This window comes from Nicotiana tabacum, chromosome 22 (assembly GCF_000715075.1).
Source record: "Nicotiana tabacum cultivar K326 chromosome 22, ASM71507v2, whole genome shotgun sequence".
In the NCBI taxonomy this organism is placed as follows: Eukaryota; Viridiplantae; Streptophyta; class Magnoliopsida; order Solanales; family Solanaceae; genus Nicotiana; species Nicotiana tabacum.
Genome location: NC_134101.1, coordinates 122,343,377 through 122,362,358, shown reverse-complemented (window position 1 = coordinate 122,362,358; position 18,982 = coordinate 122,343,377). Strand labels below are relative to the sequence as shown.

At 36.9% G+C, this 18,982-nt stretch overlaps 1 protein-coding gene across 1 annotated transcript; it reads left to right on the top strand.

Annotated features, from left to right (window-relative positions):
• Window positions 1-418: 418 nt before the first annotated feature.
• Window positions 419-16,084, top strand: LOC107823414 (glutamine--fructose-6-phosphate aminotransferase [isomerizing] 1-like). The gene is made up of 11 exons (XM_075245137.1): window positions 419-809; window positions 2,057-2,229; window positions 3,950-4,058; window positions 5,845-5,990; window positions 6,597-6,761; window positions 11,555-11,915; window positions 12,023-12,273; window positions 12,349-12,463; window positions 12,575-12,830; window positions 12,903-13,071; window positions 15,656-16,084. Exons 1-11 carry the CDS (start codon window positions 596-598, stop codon window positions 15,737-15,739), a joined length of 2,043 nt encoding a protein of 680 aa, XP_075101238.1. The 5' UTR covers window positions 419-595; the 3' UTR covers window positions 15,740-16,084.
• Window positions 16,085-18,982: the final 2,898 nt, after the last annotated feature.

Genomic DNA, 18,982 nt, shown 5'->3' with positions numbered 1-18,982 from the left:
AATCCAACTTCTTGTTGTCTCCTAGTATTGATATGGAGTAGTAATTCCATTTTGACCAAAAATCTCATATAGACTTTGAGAGTAGTTTAGTAATTTTATTGGATAAAAAGCTAATGATATGGTGACAACATTTATATTATTTATCAGTACAGTCACACATCTCTATAACTGCATTTTTATATAATAGAACTTTACTATAAAAATCAAGTTTTTTCGGAACCAAATTTTATGTTCTGTTATAATATAAAATTTTTATAACAGCAATTCGTTATAGCATTCAAAAATATTTGGAACAAAGGAGACTGACAGATAAGTTGTAAAATTGAAAAATGGTCACGAGTCACAAGTGGGAGTTTCGTTGGCGAGAAGTGACGTGTTACAACTTTATTTGTTGGAATGATCTGTTGAAATCCGAAACGACGGAGAAAAGTCAATAGTCAAATCTCGTTACCTTTCCTCCTCTTTCCCATGTGCTTTCCTGTTACTCGACATCTCACTAGTATATATATGTCTCTCCAAATCAACCATCCTTTCTTGATTTCATCAAAATTCTCTAGAAAAGAAGTAAACATTAGTACAAGATTCTCCTCCTAGAATGTGTGGAATATTTGCGTACCTGAATTACAATGTCACCAGAGAGAGACGCTACATTCTAGAAGTTCTGTTCAATGGGTTGAGACGTTTAGAATACAGAGGGTATGATTCAGCTGGAATTTCCATTGATTCTTCTGATTCTGATTCTGATTCCCCTCCTCTTGTGTTTCGTCAAGAAGGCAATATTGAATCTCTTGTCAAATCTGTCTACCAAGGTACAACCATAATTTAATTATTTTGGTTTCTGGCTATGTCCTTTTGGTTTAGGCTGATTTGTTTCATGTATTGATCTGCGTCCTCTTAATTATTTTGGCATCTTTTTAAAAAAAAATCCCTTCATGGAATTATTATTATTTCTGGAGGAGTTTAGGATGAAAAAACAGTTAAATTGAGAATGTTACGGTAGTTTTATTAAATAAAGGTTTTAACTTTCTGGGTTTAAGTTTGTTGTTGTTAATAATTTATGCTTTAATCTGGATCTTTTATTTCATGTTTTAATTTTCTCTTAAGGGAATAGGAGTACTTTGATACTTTGTTAAGGAAAGGGTTTAATTTGCTGAGTTTAAAATTTGTAATTAATTGTTGCAATTTGTTACTAGACAAATAATATTATCACCTCTAAGTTAGGATCAGTTTGATGATCCCACTAATTTTGTTATATGTTCCATGCACTGATCCTGTTTTTTTTTTTTCTGCTTCTTCTTCTATGTTTTGGAGGAGTCTGGGATGAGAAGAAAAGCTAAAGCAGGAATTTAAAAATAGTCTATTTAGGGAAAAGGTTTAACTTGATGGGTTTAATTATGTTATTGTTCTAGTTCAATTTGTTATCAACAACTAATATTCACACTTCTAGTTGGTACTGTAATGAATTATATCACTTGGTAAATGTGGTGGACCAACTCAGTAGGTGGATGGATACATTCTTCTAGGAGAAGGGGAGGTTAAGTATGTGAAATTGTTGTGCTATAAGGTATTGAAAGTAAGAAGTACAGTTGCTGAGAGATGGTGGACTAGTTGGATATATGATGGGAATAATGATCTTGAGTAGGATGGTTGCAAATCTAAGTGCTGCATCTGCAAGATAACTCAATTATTGGCTACGAGAATGATTGTACGTAGAAGCCCCCAGAGCTTTAGTTCAATGCTAAAAAGGTAATACGCGGGATGTGCAGTAGGCACACGTCACGATTTTCTAACTAAAGCTAGGAGTTTAAGTGGGACGAGGGCAGAGCGGTGGGTCAAGACTGCACCTGTGTGCCAACTAGGGATGGACCAGCTAACCCATAGGGGATTTCTCGGTTATCCAAAAATAAAGTACCTAGGAGGAAATTGTCGTTTTATGACATCCAAATGTGGTTATAGACTCTCTGAAATGTTTCTTATCTGAGTCTGCCTTTACACACTCACATTCCCAGTGATTGAGTATGATTTTGTGACCCTAACATTGAGTTCAATTGCTCAGACGTTGCTGCTACAGATTTGAATCTGGAAGAATCATTTTCTGTTCATGCTGGAATATCACACACTCGGTGGGCCACACATGGGGAGCCTGCTCCTAGGAATAGTCATCCTCAGAGTTCTGATGCTGGAAATGAGTTTTTGGTTGTCCACAATGGTGTTATCACCAATTACGAGGTTCCTGCGACTCTTTCCTCCTGGGTTTCTGTACATTCAGTTATTAGTTCAGTTGCTTATTTGTTACTCTCATTTTCTAAGGCCGAGTCCTGCTCTGGATGGTTAACTTTTGGTTTCTATTCTCTTTCTACTCGGCAGAATGGTGTGTCAAATGATAATTATTTGCTTATTGTGCATCTGTAAGATTATTAGTTATAATTGGTTTACTGTTTTTGCTATGTGTCGCATATTCTTAGTAAGTAACTCGCTTTTTAGAATTTGGTGGTTCTGTCTGAATCCTGAAAGATTCTTTTAAAAGTAAAAATTAGAGGGAACTATATCCAAGTTGACTAATGTATTTTCACCTTGAATTTCTTTGTGTGCTGATTTTAGCTTGATCTAGCACAACGTAGTTAGCATTTTCTTGTAAAATCTTTTTGCTGTTGAATTTTAGAACTGTCATGTTGAACATTTGAAATTACCAAACTCTAGGAAAGTATGAAGTCGTAAGGCGCATTACTTATCGAAAACAAAAATACAAAAGAAAAAATGAAGTAGGCAACTACCCATTCTTGATAATTTGAAGTTATTGGATGGTGATGGTAGAAGTTTGTATACCTTTCCTTTCTACATCATCTAAATTTAGTTGGTAGGAGAGAAGCTGCTGATACATGCAAGTATGGGATATCCCTTGTTATTGACAGAACATAGTTGGAAGGAAAGAAGAACATGCTAATTTCTGCCAGCGCAGAATATCCCTTGTAGATCATGGCATCATGCAGTTATTGCTCAGAGAAATATGCACTAGGTGAATATACTCTGGCATTATCCCGGGTCCTTAGTTAATTTACTTTGCCCCTTTTCCCACTCTGGTTTGGTGGTGAGGGCCATGATACACCATTAATTACCTTTCCTTGATTTGGAAAGTCTATCCAGATTAGTCATGTAAGCCTTATTATTGCGGAGGTATACTCCTTGTATACGGACATGTTTTGTCCCTTTTTAATGAAATTTGTTACCTTAGCTAAAAAATTATTGCGGAGGAGCTCTATTATCCATACTAAACCAACTGATGACAGCTGCTTAGGAAGTATAGTTACGGTATTGCATTGCCTGGTCTTTTCTGGATCTTACTGCTGTTAGTTTGTACAAGAAACTGGACTTCTTAGAGTGGTTGCAGTATTTAACCACAGCCTGAGAAGTCTCTGGATGATGGTGCTAAGGATTACCAGATGGAGAATCAGCTATAACTTATTAGTGTGCTAACTACAGTGTTCCATCTGTTTCCACCAGGACCTAATTATTTTCTTTCACGGTCTGCTGATTTGCCCACAATGTTTTTGGCTGCTATTTTCTGTCTATTGTGGAAAACTTTGTTTTCTAATAACTCCATGTTTCCTTTCAATGAGTCGCGACTCATTTATTTTTCACCTTAACTGATAAATGGGTTTGGACTTGAAAGATATATGGTGTATCATTTCTGGAAAATATGTCGATTTGGTTACTTGAAGTGCTCTCTTATTTGATTTAGTATGTCGTTTCAAAGTTTCTCTTTTCTTTTCTTTGATTTTTTGCATATAACTGCGAAATCCTAAAATCAAATAACTAATGACCGTCGGCTATGTTATACCTCAGTCATTTTCGTTCTCTTATGCATATAGGTATTTCTTGATCACTTTTATGTGCACTTGTTCCTTTTGTATTATGCGCTTATGCATTTTGCGGTCTTTTGATTATCCAGGTGTTGAAAGAGACCCTTCTCCGACATGGTTTCACCTTTGAGTCTGAAACAGACACGGAAGTAATTCCAAAGCTTGCGAAATTTGTCTTTGATAAAGCTAATGAAGAAGGTAAGTAAAGTTACACCCAGTTGACTGTTCGGAATACATACTTTCAACACTTCTCAGCTAGTCCTTTTTCTTTCTGCTCGCTCCCTTGACCATGAAATTTGGGAATAGCATGACCATCATTGTTGTGTTCGCTGGGTTTGTAGTGTTTTCTTCAAAGCACATTTCTCTCGAGGTACATTTTTAAATGTAGTTTTGACATAGATCATTAGCAACCTGCTGTGATCTGCCTAGCGGTGATGATATGCAACGGAATCTCCAGCTAGGCAGTTACAGAACTAGGATGTAGAGCAAGAATATTTTAGGAGAAATTATTTGGAAGTCCAAAAGATCAAAGGCAGCTAAAGTCCTGGAATCAGAAAGTACAATAAGGAGAATAGTCCATGGAATTACTAATGCAGCCAGTGTTTATGGTTAAGGGCTAGCCCTGTTGATCTAATACTGAAGTAAAGATACACCACACAGTGACTTACACGACAACTCAGATATCAATATCATTGCCTTAAAAATTAAATATTGATAATAACTCCCAAAGAAAGAGTGATAAGTTATTTAATTGGTTCTCTTATTTTTATAAATCAATTAATGGGTTCTGCTGTTTCCTTTCGCAATTAGTTTTTATAGCATCAAGTTTCAAATAGCAAATTTTAACTCTTGAATGTACTATCTTTCTTCTTGGGTGTTCTTTTTCTCTTGCAAGATGGGTCAATTTACTTCTTTGTGGTACCTCTCTAAAGTAATCTCGCTATGTTTGAATCTTTTTTCTTACCTCCTCATTAGTTAACTTTTTATAGCTATGGAATAGGTTTCGTCAGAGAGAGATTTTGCAATGTGTGATTGATTTAGTTATAAACTCTTTCTGTCACAAATTTTACTTGGCTTCATTTTCTTTTTAGAAGAGGAGCCTTGGAGCAACGGTCAAGTTGTCTCCGTGTAACCTATAGGTCACGGGTTCGAGCCGTGGAATCAGCCACTGATGCTTGCATCAGGTAGGCTGCCTACATAATACCCCTTGGGGTGCAGCCTTTTCCCGGACCCTGCGTGAACGCGGGACGCTTTGTGCATCGAACTGCCCTTTCTTCATCTTCTTTTTCTTTTCATTTTTTAATTACATTTTGTCCATCTTGATTTAGTCGAAATTTTCTGCTAATGACAATTTAATATTTCTAGCATTCAAATTTATGTAATAAACTGCACAGTATTCATTGACCATGATACGATATCAGTTCAAACTATTTTTCTTTTTGCTAAGTGACTCATCTATATTTTTTAGTCTCCATGTTAGCCAGAATTAGATAGCTGTAATATCTTCGTTTTCTAATTCTGATCTCTTGTAACATTGGGCCCGTCATTCCAATGATTCCACTTATTTTGGCTTTCTCCAACAATTATTCTTCACAGATTTTATTTCATCTATCGTCACCTCAATGCATCAACGATAAATATATTACTCTTTGCTTCTTCTTGATCAACCCTTTTCTATCACGTCAGTACATACTCTGTTTGTTGATTCATTGGCCTGTAGGAGTTGTCTGTTAGCTAGTTGGGAATTTGAGAAGCTTTTCTTCAGCCACAAGTCCACAACTGATAACTGAATAACTTCTAAGACCTTTGGTTGTCTTATTTGATAAATGAATCAGTTGCATTTCAGATAACTTCTCCTTCACTATTTTTGCTGGATATTGTGGAACGTCTTTTCCGGTTTAGTTTTTTTTTTTTCTTTGACTTTTTTTCCGCATAAAGCATAAAATAGTTTACCAGTAGAATAACTGTTAGACTGTCATCTCAGGTGACCAGAGCGTGACATTCAGTCAAGTTGTGCTTGAGGTAATTAGGCATCTGGAAGGAGCCTATGCCCTCATATTTAAAAGTCGACATTACCCAAATGAATTAATTGCTTGCAAGCGTGGTAGTCCACTTCTTCTTGGTGTAAAAGTAAGTTAACCTGTACTTTGGATGAATCTGATATGTACATGCTTTAAATCTTTAGATTCCCTTTAATAGACTTTCTGTTTACAAGAAAGATGCATTATTCTTTGCCTGTCGAATCATTAAAAGCTTGGCTCTTGTGTCTTTTATACAGTTGCTACCCTCTTATTTTGTTCAACCATGAAGGAAATGCTAAATTTCTTTGGGTTATCACATAAAAATAGAGTCTAGTCTGATTTTCACAAGTTTGTTTATAGCTTTGTGTCAGTCCCACATTTTACCAGTAGAAATCCAGTTTATCACCTCTCCTGCCTTTTATCCACAGGACTGCAAGAATGGTGTGTGACTATTCAATAATAAAAAAGAATTAACATCATCCAGTAGTATAAAAATACTTATATCAACTTCTATATGTACAAACTGGTATCCAGGTTTGATTTATCTTAGATTAGGCTACCATCCTATTATTCCATAACGTAGAGCTGTATTGGATTAGGATTTTACATTCATATAGGGATGGATTTCACCTAAATGGTCACCAGAAGAAATTTACTTGATCGTGCAATCCATAGGTTCCCAAGTTAACAAGTGTCTAAAATTCTTTGATTCCAGGACTTAGAAGAAGAGGCCTCCGCAGAATCATCATTTAGTGATGCTAAATTTCCTTCAAGCAATGGGCAACCGAAAGAATTATTCTTGTCCAGTGATGCTAATGCTTTGGTTGAACATACCAAAAAGGTCTTGGTAATTGAGGATGGTGAAGTTGTTCACATCAAGGTACTCCCTTATCGCTAATTTCTCCATACAAATATACTGATCAAAATTTGTTTTATTTCTCGATATGAAGCTATCTGCCATTGAAAATGGAGTGCATGACTACTAAGCTAACTGTACATACTCTCTCCTTCTAACTTGAGCAGCTTTCTCTTTAGTAATATAGCACCTCTTCATTCTGATGACCATACACGCTTAGTCTTTGTTGGTTCTTCGAAGATGCAGATGAAACTGAAAGTATTTAGAAGGTTCTTTTCTATTTAATATTATTGTTGTTATAATCTCTTCTGTAAATTACACCCTTATTCATGGTCCTCATTTACAAGGCTGCATGACTCTCTCTCTCTCTCTCTCTCTCTCTCTCTCTCTCTCTCTCTCTCTGTTTTCTTCTTCTTTTTTTATCCCAGATAAAAAAGGGATTTACTTGAACTTGTTGCACAAATTGTAGTCGGATTTCTTGACTTGTATGGAGTGGTTGGTGACGACATTATGTGGACCCTTTTCTTTAGTTTTTAATGAATTTCATATGGGTAATGGGTTGCGCACCTCCTCCAAAACACACTTCAAACTTGCTAAAAGCTAGAGACACATGCTCGATACTTACCCGTACTCGCACCAGCAAAAAGCTGGGTGTACATGTACTGGAGATGTATGGGTGCCTGAGTTCATGTAACATAGATTTTTGATGCTTCATTTAGAGCATCATGGGGAAAGGATTGTGTTCTTAGACCAATATTGCTGGAATAAAGAGTTATGAGAGGCAAGGAACATCTTATTGGTTTGTGTGATGAGGTAGGATAATGATGCAGAATCTTCTTTATGATTTCTGCACCAAGAACTATTTAACTTGAAGGGAAAAGCTCCTTCGAGGACTAAATTTTATACAGATGAAAGAGGGAGCAATGGCTAAATTGGGGTTGATAACTTAGGAGAAAAATGGTATTTTGAATCTGTTTCGGGACTTGGACAGATTGTAATGAATTGCATAAACAGTGAATTTTAGCAGAGAATATGAGGTAAGATAAGCAGAAAGCTACAGTAGATCATCATGTCACGACCCAAACTGAAGGGCCATGACTAGCACCCGACCACACTTGCCGAGCACCAACGTACATTTCATCTAACCTTCATTATTATCTTTTAGGGCTGACGAGATCAATATAAATGGTAGACCTAGATCATGGACAACCAGCAATAAAATATGACGGCATGAACATACATAGCAGGGGATGACCAGACAATCAAGAAACTACATATAAGGTATGAGCTACCACGCTACTATGAAAGACTATACAACAAAAACTAGCCGACAAGGCATACCAAACTATACATGAGCCGACACCTGTCTATGAGCCTCTAAAAGAACATAAGTGTGGCAACATAGCCGGAACAGGGCCCCGACATACCCATAATGTCTATAACAAAAATTGCATACCAAGACCAAGGCAAGTCCGGAGAAGGGATCTCGCCAATCACCGCTGAACTGGACAGTCTACTGTGGTGGGGAGCTGCACCTGCCTGTCTATCAGGACCTGCAGCACGACATGCAGCGTCCACAAATAAAAGGACGTCAGTACGAATAAAGTACTGAGTATGTAAGGCAAGGAACCATAAATACGATCAGTAATGTAAGCAAGGATAGAGAATATACAACCTGTAACATCTTAGTACCTCTGAGGGCTACTTACATGAAATGCATGATACATATGTATAAATACATAAACCTTTAAAACATTCGCCTCTGTGGGCATCATCATCATCATATCGTACCCGGCCATAATAGGCTCGGTAAAAAAACGTACCCGACCATCATAAGGCTCGGTAGAATCGTACCCGGCCACGTGGAGCTCGGTAAAACCCAACTGATCAGTGGTTGCACAATAGGTGCCGTACCCGGCCAACTATAGCGTGGCTCGGTAGAGTAAAATAGATACATATATATAATGCATGCTCGACTCATAGAATCACATTCTAAACCTTTCGGAGTGACGTAAGGTCGGTATCCTCTGTACACGTTATTAGGACTAACTCTTCACTATGAACCTTATAAGATTTAGGAAGTACGAACAACATTGATAACATAAGAATAAGAGAAGCAACATTAACATCAATCGTTCCATAAGAGGGAAAACAATGTAAGTACTGCTAGCTTCTAAGAGTAGAGTATCTTGGAAGCTCGTTCATTACATTATGTACAATCGGAGTCGTGCAAAAGAAGGAAAGGGATAGCCTCACATACCTTGTATATACTGCCCCAATCTCAAGCTATGCAATTGTCAAAACTCCTTAGTCTACAATAAGAGAAACGATACTATCGTTATCATTTAAGCGTCATAACTATTATGTATCGACCACAACCTATTTTACGATGAAACGGACAGCACCTCCCCTATATATATGACCTCACACCATTCAAAACAGTCACCAAACAGCCCAAACAACATCAATAATAAACATATTGAGCCTCCCAAAATAGTCCACACACAGCCTAATCACTTCATACATACGACGACCACCGTAGTCGTGTCAAACAACCTGGAAATGTTACGGATAACTATCAGCCCATAACCCTACATATATATGGTGTTTATCCATACCCTTCCTCCTTCAAAACTCCACAAGATAGTAGTAAAATACGCAGCCCAACAACAACGCAAAACAGTCCACAAAACAATAACATTACTACCAAGCCTTTCGATATATATCTCACAAGTTCTAGCTTCAATGGCTTAGCCGCAACTTGGATAATCTTAAATACATATAGAGTAAGAGGTTCCTTACCTTTATACAGAAAGAACAACTCCAATTTGACCTTAAATTTCCATGAAATATCCGTCCAATGCTGCCACAACAACAAAAAAGCGAAACTAGCGATCAATTAGTGTTTTTCGGCACTAGAATCACTTTAGAAGGCTTGAAATCACCTAGGATTGATATTAAGAACATGAGGGAGTATTTACAGAACATAAACCCTTTAAAACAACCTCCCACACGAGCTGGAACGACACAAAAATGAGCAACAACAAGAAGAACAAGAGACTTACTAGCGCCACGGAATTCCCGACACTTGATTTGTGTTGTTTGCCCTTTTTTGGGTCTTGAATCTTGAGAGAACCTTGAGAGGATGTTCCTAGGGTTCTAAGGTCTGAAAATAGTGAGAAGAAATTACTTAAAACGGGTTGGAGGCATCCTATATAGGTCCAAATATCTTAAACCGCCTTAGTGGGCCCCATAGAGAGGTGCTTGGCGCAGTCTCGCGAAAACGCGAATATCTCTATACTCCGAGATCGTATCGATGAACGGTTTAATGCGTTGGAAACTAGACTCATAGATCTTTAATTTGGTTGATAGATCACCCCGTAATTCCTTGTAAATTATGAGAAAAGATTAGAAACATTTGACCTAATGTTTAAGTAAAATTATGAACCTAAGTTGCGACAACTTTTGTCGACTTTTGTTTCATAACTCGTTTGACTTCAAGACTTATGATACGGATATTATATGATTAAAATACCTTAATAAATGACCTCTTGAGTGTATTAAGCACCGCTAGATTACCTGAAAATACGAGTTACAACATCCTTGATTCGTTTAACTTCTAATACTGGTTAATCACCCTTATACACTCTTGTATCACTTAAGACCAATAGGATTGACTTCTTATCATCTAAAAGATAATTCCTTCTTGGATTTATGTTAACTAATATATGGCATGAACTAACACATGTGGATATGGGTTGTAACACATCACTTAACAACAAAACCTACTCTCCAATTCCAATCTAGTTCGGTGTTGGCTATATAATCCTTGATATCTATTCCACTCAATTTGACCCCATTTCATTCTAATTTTAATATTTTCTCTTAGATCAAACTTTGGAGCTCCCTAAATTTGGTTGCTGAAAGTTCGTAGCAGATACCAAATTGAAGTGGTTTACAGATTTTCCCTCTTTTCCTTCTCTTTATTTTATTTTTTATTATCAAATGTATCACCTTTTAGCCCCATAAAACAAATGAAGGTTAAATGGACTACATGGGATTGTGGTGTCTAAATTCCCTCAATTCATAGATTGGGGGAAGTCTTTTAGGAGAAAAACATGATAGATGTAACTCATAGAATTGAAACAGAATGGCGGAAATGGAGTTCTAGAGGAGTGTTATACGATACTACTAGTTGAGAGACTAATCATGAATTTACTATGGAATAAACAGAATGGCGGAAATGGAGTTCTAGAGGAGTGTTATACGATACTACTAGTTGAGAGACTAATCATGAATTTACTATGGAAATTCCAAGTGAAATGTAAGTCTATGGGAGTAATATGGAATGTCTTTGGTCCAATACATCCAGAATTTGAATTTACTAGAAATGTGGATGTTAAGATTGCGCAGTCATAAAAGATTGAATAAGATGTGGTAATCAGGGTTTATGAGCATTTGGTGCATTCTGATACTTAAAGTGGGGCAACAATTGGGAAGCACATTCATGACCTGGTGAACTATGGCTCACGTGGTGTTTAGGGCCACAATTTTCCATCTAGAACATGGGTTCAGTGGGTTTAGACAAGCTATTGGAATCTATGGCTAATATCTATGTAGATTGTTGCAGCATATGTGGGAATCTTCATCAAATATTTTACAAGCAAGCCCTTCTTCCACATTGCCATGAAGGGCCTAAATGCATTTTGAATGGGCGAGGCATTTAATCATCAATCTATAACATGCACATGACCTTTTCTTCCCTCTTCTTCGTTTTTAGAGTGGGATTCTATAACTTTTGCTTTCTGATGAATCAGGACGGAGGTGTGTCAATTTACAAATTTGACCAGGCTAAGAATAATCATGGTGGTACTCTTAGTAGACCTGCTTCTGTTCAGCGTGCCTTATCCATTTTGGAAATGGAGGTCGAGCAGATAAACAAAGGAAAATATGAGCACTACATGCAAAAAGAAATTCATGAGCAACCAGAATCTCTAACTACTACAATGCGAGGGAGACTTATACGTGGAGGATCATGTAAAGCAAAGACTGTGCTTTTAGGGGGCCTGAAGGATCACCTCAAAACCATAAGAAGAAGCAGGAGAATTCTTTTTATTGGGTGTGGCACAAGTTACAATGCAGCTCTAGCTGCAAGATCCATTTTGGAAGAGCTTTCTGGTTAGTTGTTTAAACTTCTGATAAAGTTGTTTTGATCTCTATAGCGACGGACAAAAGGTAGATCCTAGAGTAGCTTTGGTCTCACTAGTTTTATTTCTCAAATTTAGGTATTCCTGTAACCATGGAGATTGCCAGTGATTTAGTGGACAGACAAGGGCCGATATATAGAGAAGATACAGCTGTCTTTGTTAGTCAATCAGGAGAAACTGCTGACACTTTGCTTGCATTAGAGTATGCTCTGGAAAATGGCGCATTATGTGTTGGCATTACAAATACTGTTGGTAGCGCAATTGCTAGGCACACTCACTGTGGTGTTCACATAAATGCGGGCTGTGAGATTGGAGTTGCAAGTACTAAGGTAGGTACTCATGGTTTCTTGAATTTTATTGGTCACCTTTAGTGTTGGCTTCTCAATTACCTCCTTGATCAACAGGCATACACGAGCCAAATTGTTGTGATGGCCATGTTGGCTCTTGCAATTGGAGGTGATACACTCTCAAATCAAGCAAGAAGAGAAGCAATAATCGATGGTCTATTTGACTTGCCAAGTAAGTTGTCATTTGGTGCTAACATTATTGTTTCTATTTGTCCCTAAATGTCATGGGATGCTCATGGTTCTAGTATATCCTTTTTTTGGCTATGTTATACATGAATTTCAGGCAAAGTGAAAGAGGTGCTCAAGCTTGATGAAGAAATGAAGGATCTTGCTAAACTGCTAATTGCTGAGCAATCACTTCTTGTTTTTGGAAGAGGTTACAACTATGCAACAGCTCTTGAAGGTGCTTTGAAGGTAAAGGAGGTGGCACTCATGCACAGTGAAGGAATACTTGCTGGAGAGATGAAACATGGTCCCTTGGCTTTGGTTGATGAAAATCTCCCTATTGTAGTAATCGCCACCCGTGATGCTTGTTTTAGGTTAGTCTTTAATTAATAATAAGAGTTTCATGACTGTGAATGGCAGTCGTTTAAAATTTGGTTGGTGTGCAGCAAACAACAATCAGTCATTCAACAACTTCATGCACGGAAAGGTCGACTGATAGTGATGTGCACAGAAGGAGATGCAGCATCTGTTTCTGTTGGTGGATCATGTCGAGTTATTGAAGTTCCACAGGTTGCGGACTGTTTGCAGCCAGTAATCAATGTAGTTCCATTACAGGTAATGTCTCTACTCTGCTTAGGCTCATAATTCAGTGAAATAAAAACTTCTAGTGACTATTGGGTGGCAACTATACAGTATCGGAATTATTTTTCGCCAAAAACATTTTTGTTGCGAATACATGTACTGTTTCTAGCTAGCCCTTTCTGTGTAGAATTTATTTTATCTTGGATCTGTGTGTGCATTTGGGTAAGTTTGTGGAAAAAGTGGGAATCTGGAAAAGTTTGTTCCTCATGATACAAAAGCTATTGCAAACCCAAACTTAATAAATATAATGGGCAAACTCTCTAACAATTTAAGCTTTTAATTGAGGCCGTTCACACAATTTAAAATGATACCAGAGCAGATAGAGGATGTTTGGGGTCTCGCCACCACCATTTACGAATTTTTTTATTTATTTATTTTTTTTTTTGATTTTCACCGGGTGTCTGAGTCTCTAAGAGCCCCGACTAATCCCGGGGTGCACAGGCCCTCGGCAAGGAGTTTCCCGCAAGTGCACCACGGTTAATTTAGGTTTTACCCAGTCCGATGGCCCTCAGAAATTGTTTGCACCCAGTGGGTTTCGAACTTGAGACCTTGACACCATTTACGAATATTTCCACACGCTTGGCCTAAAAAAAGAATCAAGCATGGACGTAAGGGACTTGTCGCAGACCTAGAATAGATAAATAATTATGTTAACTCTCTAATAGCTTAAGATTTTAGATTTGTCTGTTCACATAATTCAGTATAAGCTAAAGCTGCAATTCCCTTAAAGAGGGGCAGCCCGGTACACAGCTTCCCGCATTCGCACAGGGTCCGAGGAAGGGCCGCAACCCAATGGCGTGTGATGTAAGCAGCCTACCCTCATCAGTAGTTGATTCCACGGCTCGAACCCGTGACCTATAGATCACAGGGAGGCAACTTTACCATTGCTCCAAAGCTGCAATTTCCTGTGTAATCATGGAAATTAAACTGCTGGCATTATACGGCTTGACATGCATCTCCTAGCTGGATTAGTAGATTGTTACACAAATCTACTTCCTCGCCAAGGATTGGGGTATCAGGATTCTGTGTACCAATATGTCTGCACTTTCATAAGTTTTGGACTGCATCCGTGAACTGGATTACCCAACATTTCGGTAGACAACATGTAAGGCATTTTGGTGTTGTCTGATAAATCTTTTAGCCAGACGTGCATATGAACTCTGCATCTTTTCGTTCATTTGGGATAAATATTTTCAGCCTTGTTGGCCTCTAGTTGGCCTGGAATATAACAGGATAGGACTTGAAAACTAGAAGTATGTCAATTTTTTGTTTAACACTTTTCAATGTGAATCAATTATAAATTAACAAATAGGGTTATTGAGCAACGTCATGTCTTGTCTATTTGATTTGTAACATAAATTTCCTATTCCTTTGATGGCTGGGTGATGATTTCATTAATGCATATAACTAGCGATATGGTTGCCTCTCATTTTACATGTTCAATCTATGGCACTCCTTGGACATCTTTTATTAGGTTACTCTAGTCCTATTTTCAGTGACAAAATTGATGCATGTTTGTTAAATGTCATTTTCCAACAAACAAAAGCAAAACTACCTCTATGTGCCTCAGCCACTGAATAAAATGAAAAGAACACTATATGGCCATAATGACTGGTTCAAGATGCAAGCTAAAGATGTGTATATCTAGATATACCTTTAAACTAAGACCATAAATTTGAAGTCCTTAAAGTGGGGTTCTTTTGGTTGCCTATTACATTATTTTAGCCTAAAAAGGAAATAATAAGTGTGCAGTAAAGTCAAATAAGACTAGTGTGCACTTATCTAACGTTACCGTGTAAACTTGAGTATTCATTCAATTGGAAATAGCATCTACCTGAATTATGTAGCAGTTTGAAATTCTTTTGAGTTGGTTTGATCACATCTCCAATGATTCAAACCATGAGAACTTATCAGGTCCCTTCAATATAAACACTAAAGCGCTTGTTAACATATTGTATAGCAGGACCGAAACTAAGGTGCCAAGATCATAAATTTTTCACTTTGTGGTTTCTATTGTTCTAATACTATTTGTATTATTTTGCCACACTAGATTGGCAGCTGTACAGAATTTTCTCTCTCTCTCTCTCTCTCTCTCCCCTTGCTCTGATTTCTACCTTTAAACCACTGAATGCCATAAGTAGGCAAAATTTCTCTCAATCTTTACCGCTTACTTGGTCACAGCTTCATATCATGTAAATTTTGTGTTATTTTTTAAAAGCCTGCTAGGGGCCAAGAATCACTTAAGATCATATGCAATCTGATAGACTGGCATAGCTTACACCATAACATGCATTTTTCATCTTCTTCGAAGTTCAATCCCCTCACCACCTCCTTTTTTTCCCTCACTTCCCTTCACTCGATGCACTGATCATTTAGTGGCCTAGCAGAATTCGCAGGGATGTTGGTAAATTAAGTGAACTTTCATGAATCATGATAGTTGCTGTGCAGCAGATTTTCTTTTGCTCCAGTAATATGCACTCTGTAAGCTTATTTTTTGTTTGAGATTTTACAGCCAGCTTACTTATTTTCTTCTGTTTGTCATCTCTGTCCTGCTCAGTTATTGGCCTATCATCTGACTGTACTGCGTGGATACAATGTTGATCAACCTCGCAATCTTGCCAAAAGTGTCACAACACAGTGAGCTAACCATTTTCAAAGTCTTGAGCTATGTTCAACCTCTACCACTTGATGACAACAATTAGTTCTACTAGTACAGCTTTTGACTCCTCCTACAGGCCGCATTGACCCGAACAATATATTTAATTCACTTTGTAACATCTAGGTTCTGTTTTCTGGGTAACATATTTAACATAGCGGTGTTTTCTTATTAGTGATTGGTTATATAGCTGAGCTATTCTTGTAGACTAAGAACTATGGAAGGAGGATAGATGAAGATCATTTGGAGCAAGTCTCAAGAAATTTCTTTTGATTAAGTGTATTTGTGTTACTGTTGATGTGGCAATAGAAATGAGAGATTGAATTTCAATGAGTGCATTTCAGGAAGAGTACTCTGTGATGTTCAAAGTTTGCAGTGAATTATCGTAGTGTATTTCTAGTGGTGGTTGGTTCATTACCTTTCCCAAATAAGACATTTATTGTTTGACATTCCAATTGAGAAATGTCATTTTGTATCGTTCTCTTGAAATATGCATATACTCCCCCGTCTCAAATTGTGTTATGATTTCTAAAATTAGTTGTCTCAAATTATTTGTCATTTTTAGAAGTTAAGGAGTAAATTAATTATTTTTTTTCTATTCTACCCTTAATATTAATTGTTCTTGAAGACTACAAATACCTTAATTATGAGTAAGTATTAAATGAAAAGAGATTATATTTTAAGACATAAATAAGGGTAAAATAATCAATTTTTTTATTTTATATTTTCTTAAAAGGCGTGTAAAGAGAAATATTTTGAGACGGAGAGAGTAATTAATGGCCTAACTTTCTATAAAATTTGAGAAATCAGTGTTCTGAAAATTTGATGCGTTGATTTTATATTCTGAGCCCATTTCTTTTTTTGGTTAGAGGAACAAATTATTTTTCTTTCCTCTTCTACATTAGATATTTTTTTTTCCGATTCTTTTGTAAAAACAAAAATTATACGGATGGTGTCCACAAGGTTGAGTTGAATAGTCAGCCTAGATTTTTTTTTTTTAAATTCTTTTGTAAAAACAAAAATTATACGGGATAGTGTCCATAAGATTGAGTTGAATAGTCAGCCGCGTCCCATCCCACGCCACTGTCTATCATTCCATGATTTTTTTTTTTTGGTAATAAACGATTTATTCAACAACAACAACTAAGAGTTATTACAACTAGAGCTCAGTCTAGATAACATAGTGCCTAGACTATCTCTTTTTCGAACATGGATAACAAAAACAGGCGAAACTACAAAAGTTTGCAAAGTACAAAAAGTGTCCAGGCTGCAACCATTCTTAGCTAACAGGTCCGCTACTCCATTAGCCTCTCTAAAGATGTGCTTCAGCTGTAGATCATTCGCCTTCCGTAATAGGTACCTGCAGTCATCAATTAAATTTTGGTAGAGACAGTTATTAGATTTTAGGAGGTTTAATAGTTCCAAGCAGTCCGTCTCTATTACTAGTGGAAGGAGTTTTTCTGTTAGTGCTAGTTTGACTCCATGGAGGAGGGCTAGGATTTCCATATATATGTTAGTAACATGGTTAAGACCCATATTGAACCCTAAAATCCAACGACTTCTTTCGTCTCTAAACACCCCCCCCTATTCCTCCCACTCCTGGGTTTCCTACGCAAGAGCCATCGATATTCAGTTTGTAAAAGCTGGGGTTGGGTGGTTCCCATCTTACAAAGATAGTTTTCTTGGTAGGTTTTAAGCAACGGTTTTTTGCCATGTAAAGGAATTTCATGGCCATATTAATGGGTTGACTTTTGGTGATGGGTGTTTTAATTCCTCTAAAGAGGATCCCATTTCTGAAGTTCCATATATACCATAGGAGAAATGGGAGAAAATCTGACCAGCATAGGTAATTATTAAAAAAGACCTTGGACAAGAGTTTGTTTTTAAGCCAATTATGAAGGGTATCTTTTCCCCCGTGATTCTGAGAGAACGAGTGTTTTGTATTGATTTGATACCAGATTTGTCTAGAGTAGTTGCAACGGAAGAAAATATGTTCTATGTCCTCAGTTTCCCTGTTGCAAATGTTACAAGTGTCTTCTTGGCAAATCCATCTTTTTTTTAGCAAATCTTTAGTGGGTAGCCTATCCCAAAAGATTGTCCATAAGAAATTTTTTAATTTGTTTAAAGAGTTGATTTTCCATAGCCAGGCTAAGTTTTTCCCGTTGCCTATAGATTCTGAGACAGCTTCATAAGCAGCTTTAACTGAAAAGAAGTTGTGATCCTTAGAGTTCCAAGTGTATGAATCTGTAGTGGGTCCGGTTTGTTTTATGTAGGTGCAGTTTATCTTAGAAACGATATCCGGGAGGAGTTCAAAGGATAAGTTTCTAAGGTCGAACATTCCATTTTTAATAAAGCAGGAGAGATTTTGGTCAAGCTCTCCAGCTGGGATAGGGCCTTGGATGGAGTCCCTGAGTGTTCCTGATTGATTTATCCAATTATCATGCCACAGATTAATGGTTGTTCCATCACCTACTAGCCATTTAATATCGGCGTTGCATATTTCAGTATCCTTTTTAATTATTTTCCAGGTGTGAGCACGTGATTTTTGCTTCATACGAATTACTCCAAAATAATTCCAAAAAAATTAGGTTTTGGCTTTGATTATTTGTTATTTTTAGGAATTATTGCGTGATTTTTCTGATTGTTTGCATATGTTTGTGTGCATGTTTAATTTTATTAATGCATTAAAAATACAAAAAATATAGCATTTGCATTTAAGATTTGATTTTTTACATTTTTGGAATTAATTAATAATTAGGTGTTTTACAAAAATGAAAATTCACAAAAAAAAAACATATTTGTATTTTGGTCAAATTGTGTGATTTTCTTTTAATTTAGTATTGCATTATTTGTGATAATTCAGAACTTAAGAGATTGTTAAAAATAGAAACTTAAGGGTAATATTAGGGATTGTTTAACAAAAAGGGTATTCACCTAATTGAGAAGCTTCTCAATAGTGGTAGGGTTAGAATTACACTAGCTAATTTAAGTGGACAATTAAGAAATAAAAAGCTGAAAATGATAATGGGAATGACACTAATTGATTAATTTAGAGAAAATAAGTTAGTGGGGATAATTAAAATAAAGAAAGGGACACTAGTAATGGGGATGGCATTAATTGAGTGCCTATAAGAGGGGAATTCGGAAGGAGAAGAAAAAAAGAGGGGGCGGAGAGAGCGGTATACACTCGATATACACTCTGGATACACTGGATATACAGGGGCAGAG

Excerpts from the sequence above, each read along its gene's own strand:
- LOC107823414 (XM_075245137.1), top strand. The coding sequence starts at position 596 with ATGTGTGGAATATTTGCGTACCTGAATTACAATGTCACCAGAGAGAGA. Across the intron at positions 810-2,056 it reads TGTCAAATCTGTCTACCAAG|ACGTTGCTGCTACAGATTTG; the intron begins GTACAACCATAA and ends TCAATTGCTCAG. Across the intron at positions 4,059-5,844 it reads TGATAAAGCTAATGAAGAAG|GTGACCAGAGCGTGACATTC; the intron begins GTAAGTAAAGTT and ends CTGTCATCTCAG.